This window comes from Arachis ipaensis, chromosome B09 (assembly GCF_000816755.2).
Source record: "Arachis ipaensis cultivar K30076 chromosome B09, Araip1.1, whole genome shotgun sequence".
Classification (NCBI taxonomy): Eukaryota; Viridiplantae; Streptophyta; class Magnoliopsida; order Fabales; family Fabaceae; genus Arachis; species Arachis ipaensis.
Window position 1 is genome coordinate 124,889,505 of NC_029793.2, and position 5,103 is coordinate 124,894,607.

Sequence of the window (5,103 nt, forward strand, 5' to 3'; positions counted from 1 at the left end):
ATAGCCCCTTTTTATATGGGTGACTTTTTGATAGATTCTCCAAATTTGTTTAGATAAACTTAAAAACAAAATCTGTTTTTAAGTAATTGTTTTAAAAATTGAAAAAAAAGAGTATAAAGTAATCTGATGGAGAATTTATAGCTTCTTTTACTTTTGCCCGAAAAATCCAAATCCGCACTATCCATAATTAAAAATGTCCGTGCCAACCAAGTTGGATTGGTCCGATAATTAGTTCACTAGTCTGCTTAAACAAGTGTCAGAGTTCGAATTTTGCTTTATGCATGCAGCAAATGGCCCACAACGGATTAATTCTTGGTCTGTCGAACTAAGAGATACAGTAAAAAACAAAAAAAAAGAAAAAAAATCCCCATGCCAATGGACTCTCGTGTAGCATAGCCCCACAAAGAAAATTAGTAGTTGGCAATTACTTCGTTATCTTCTGAAAATTAGAGTTCTTTTTTATATATAACTCTATCCAAATAAAAGAGGAAGGAGCGCTAATACAGTACCAATTGTTTATTAATCTACCCTATTTAGTAGGGCCGTCAAGAATAGACTAACAGAAAATATCAGAGAATAACTTAAATTTTTACAGAAATCTGTAATATATGAAAGATGATAATTTATTCTATAAATTTGTAAAGATACTGGAAACATTGCATTAATTATTTAATGAAAGCAAAACCCATACTACTATTCAATGTAACATACAATCATGGGTAAAATATTATGGAGTAACAACATCGTTGATAAATCTAAGAGTAACTTAGAAGTTAGAAATCACCCTTATGGTATGTGGACCTGAAACAAGTGAAACTTCACTCTATCCTCCTCAATTACAGGATATACTATCTTTTTAGCTTTTTAGGTGTATGCTTCAAGTTAAAAAGAAACAAGGGACATAGTTACATTATTTAATCCACATAATACGTTGCTCTTCATTCATAGTGAATGAAAACTTCACAAAAATACTAAATTGCACATTCATGGAAAATTTTAGTACATATTGCACATTTCTTTAGCAAACAAAAGTAAAGAATGACTATAACCTATAAAAGTTGAAAAGGAGAAGATAATGCAATCATTGAAAAATGAGATTTGTACATAACATTTGTGGCAGATATATGTTCATGTTCACATTCTATGTAACAATAAACAAAAATATATCAATACAACATTCACAAAATATTATGTTCAAATAACATTACTCGATGAAATTGAATATCAATTCTCTCTACACTACTCTTCTCTTTTTCCTACCACAAACATTAGGCTTTGGTTCAGATTCACCAGCCTCAAGAGGAAAATTGAGAATTGCTTTTTGACCCCTCATCCTAAAGGCAGCAAAATCATAAGCCTTAGCAGCATCAATCTCACTATCAAATGTGCCTAGCCACACTCTCGAGCCTTTTCTCGCCGGATCGCGAATCTCAGCAGCGAACTTTCCCCACGGCCTTCTCCTTACTCCTCTGTAGTGCCTAAACGTAGCTTCTACCTTCTCTTCCACAGAATCCAACATTGTTGGTTCAACCGAAGTATCCGAATTCTTGATTATTTCCTCCTCCGAGGGGCTTTGTGCAATAATGACATTGTTTTGATCAGCAGCGACTTCCTTAGCATCAAAGCTACTACTACTTTGTTCAAAGAAATATGAATCCAAATCCAAGAATTGGTGGTAGTCGAGTTTTGGTGATTCCAAAGGGTGTTCTAATTCTTCAATTTTCACTAGAGGAATGAGATTGGTGGTGCTAGTGAAGTATGAATCTAAGGCATTTTTATTATTATCACCTAAGAGATGTTGCCTTAAGAGTTCTAAACTTGAAATTTCTTGAGATGCTGTCATAGTGTATCTGTGTTTGAATTGGATTTTTATTTGTGGAATGTGTGGAGAGAAGTGGCATTGAAACTATGATATTTATGCATATAAGAATACTCCAGTCCCCACATTTTGTGATATAAATTGATTGATGATAGTGTTATCAGCTCATCAAGTTGTTGAGGAAAATTAAATGGACTTTTTTTATGGCACACGGATTTCACTAGGGAGTTTTTTTTTTTTTCTTTTTAAAAAAAAAATATTACGTTAAGAGACAGTGCATCTTATCCAAATTATTGGATGATCATGGTTATGTACTTTGTCATGGGGCCCGATACGTATATGCAACTTGTTTTTTTGGTTACTGTATAAGCAACTTGTTTGAATATTAACAAATTATTATTGATTTATACCCAAAAAAAAAAAATATTGATTTAGACATAATTATAAATATCTTGCCGTACTACTGCCAAAGAATTTAAGTTTTTGAATATTAAACCTTATCTAGAATAATAATAATAATAATAAATTTTGGTTAATTTTTCTTTACAGAAAATAATAGTATCATGATTAGCATAGTAAGATTTATTTTTCGGGATAAAATATTCTAAGAAAAATTTAAACAATGATTAATATAATTAAACAATATAAGACAATATATATCGTAAATGATATAATAACTATATCAAGCCTCATCAATTGTTGTGTCCACAAGGTGCTTTCAATGGACTATCTTCATTTAACAAAGAGAAAAGAGGGGGGAAACTGATGAATAATAAATCAGGATATTTTATGTTTGGTTATTTTAAAGATAATAATTGTTTTACAAAATATTTAAGAAATTATATTTTCTTTTCACATTTATTTAGCTTTTTATTTAGTGTTTTATATTACTTAAATAAAAATGTGTTATCTTGTTGATTAATTTTTTTATTTTAAATATCAGTTTTTACTTTTTAGAAGGAAAAATACTAAATGACTATCAGAATTTATTATTTTTTACTTAAGGATGGTAGATTACGTAGGATGGTAGGATACCCATTTACGAGAGTCTCAACTTGTAAGCTGTTGTGTTGCAAAGAGTTGCTAGAAACAGCAACTTGCGTTAAGACAAAGTGGGGCATCAAAAAGTTGGTTTTGGTTATGGTTTGTACTATCTACAAAAGATCGCAATCAAGAAAAGATTGCTGTTTACAAGGGTACATCTGGAGCCTTATCATTCTTCAACTTGCTGTATTTAAATCAAATCACACCATGGGGCCCTTATAGTTGAATAATGGAGACTCTTTCACTGGACAATTAACCAAATCTAACCAAGATGAGATGAGAAGAGAAGAGAAGCCTTTGACTTTTAGGGCTTCACCTCCTCCGAATAATTGCTCTCTAACTAGTATTATAATTTGATAGATTTTCTTCCGTTTTTCTTTTTGTATTCAAGAATGTAACAAAATATTAAAGTAACATATATTATAAATAAAAGGTTTCTTGGATGTGAGAGGAAATAGTTATTTAGTCAAATACTTAACCTTATCGAAGTTGAAGTGTGAATTAGGGCACATGATAAGATGGTGTTTTGCAAAGAGAGTTTTCTCATGAATGATGCATATAAGTTGCCACTAGTTGAGCATGTTCAAATTTGAAACACCAGTTACATTAAAAAAAAAAAGAAAAAAGAAAAATACTCAAAGTCTGAGCTGACGTTTCAACAAATACAACAAACATATAGCTATTACTAAGTAGTGGAATTTCACACTAAAAAGAATAGTGGCAAACCATATGGTGGTAGTGTCCAATTACAGCCAATACCACTATATGTTAATGCATCATCTGTTATCTGAAAGCTCATCAAAATTCACAGCACTGAGTTAACATACAAATGAAACCTAAAATAGAGATCTGTTGCTACTCATAAATATGAGAAAACCTATATCGAGGTAATATTCAGACTATCGATACCTTGGACAACTCCTTCTAGATCAGAGGAAATGAAACTAGGTTGATTTGTAGATGCAAGAAGTCTAGCCCACATTCTACCTGTCAGCTCAACCGTCTTTTGTTTCTCTGTCACACGCTGCAACAAGATGTTATATAATCATCAGCCGGCATGCTACCTAACATAATGTGGGAGCATATAACATACTAACACATATCATGAACAAAGGTAAAACATAATGTCCAGTAACCTAGGAAGTGCAGCACATCCTATTAGGTTAATAAACATTTAAACTGCATCATCTCAATCTTGCATGCCCTTACATAAGGTGTTTGTGTTGAATTTTTTACAAAATGATTAAATTTTCAGTTCTCTTGGTAAGGTTGTAGTGTTAGGTAGAGGAGATAGATTACATGGTGAACTTAAGAATAGTACAAGACTCCAGTAGCATAAACTTTAGTAATGGAAGTAATTAGTTGGATGCAGATGATCTAATTCTAATGAAGTGGTCAACTTACAGAAATAGGGATATAAGCATGTCTACTATTCACAGGGCCAACGGTGAAGCCAGTATATCCAGCCATAGCTCCATGAACAACACTATGAGCAAGTAGAGTGCAGTATATGTTGTCTGCGGCATTACTCGGAATAGCTCGAATCATGTATGTTGGATCTATAAGAGTAACACAAATGAAACTTTTATGATGAAGACAAAATCAATGAAAATTTTAAAATTAAGTTCTTAAAAATGATAACATTATTATGTTAAAGTAATAAACAAAACTTAAAACGGTTCCTTTGTTGAAAATAAATGATACAAAATATAAGAAAATGGAAAAAATTTTAATTCTGAATTTCAAGCTTGCTTGCTTTTATTTAGGGGTTTTGAAATTCCAATTAACCAAAACTAAAAGGCAAACAGGAAAAATAAGATGCCGTTCTGGTTATTCAAGAATAATTATGAAAGAATAATCTTATAGCTGTTTGTTTTCCTGGTTATTCTTGCATAATTACAATAAAATAGAAAAGTTTTATAGGAAACTCAGGAACATACCTATATATTTCATATTAATTGGCATCTTTTGAGCCTTTGTGAAATGGTCCTATAACAAGTAAGCAATATATTTAGAAGCAAACTGAAAAACTTAAAAGGTGAACAAAACAATGTTGGCAACCTCAAGAAAAATGAAAGGAAATATTTAATAACCCTCCGTGAAGGACAAATTCAAATTCCAAAATTATTCTTTCAAAATCATTCATCATTTCCTCTATTATGGGAGTGAATACTTTCCTATGAACTGAGCTAATGAGAAAAAAAAAATTCATAAGCAAAAACTGATAGAGTTCTAGACTA

General features: G+C 31.4%; 2 protein-coding genes across 3 annotated transcripts in view; both read right to left on the reverse strand.

The window, feature by feature from the left end:
• LOC107619412 (ethylene-responsive transcription factor ERF106) lies at nt 924-1,952 on the reverse strand. The gene has a single exon (XM_016321697.2). It carries the CDS (start codon nt 1,841-1,843, stop codon nt 1,235-1,237), a length of 609 nt encoding a protein of 202 aa, XP_016177183.1. The 5' UTR covers nt 1,844-1,952; the 3' UTR covers nt 924-1,234.
• LOC107619161 (ATP-dependent 6-phosphofructokinase 4, chloroplastic) overlaps nt 3,493-5,103 on the reverse strand; it is a 6,165-nt gene continuing 4,554 nt past the window's right edge. Inside the window, exons 12-14 of one of the 2 annotated variants that reach the window (XM_016321402.2) lie at nt 4,804-4,852; nt 4,268-4,422; nt 3,493-3,887 (exon numbers count right to left, since the gene is read on the reverse strand). In XM_016321402.2, the coding sequence (XP_016176888.1) occupies nt 3,741-3,887; nt 4,268-4,422; nt 4,804-4,852 (351 nt within the window). In that variant the 3' untranslated portion in view covers nt 3,493-3,740. The remainder of the gene's footprint in view (nt 3,888-4,267; nt 4,423-4,803; nt 4,853-5,103) is intronic. The other variant, XM_021112758.1, reaches the window with a different exon arrangement.

Bases quoted from the DNA above. Each gene is read 5' to 3' on its own strand.
- LOC107619412 (XM_016321697.2), bottom strand. From the start codon at position 1,843: ATGACAGCATCTCAAGAAATTTCAAGTTTAGAACTCTTAAGGCAACAT.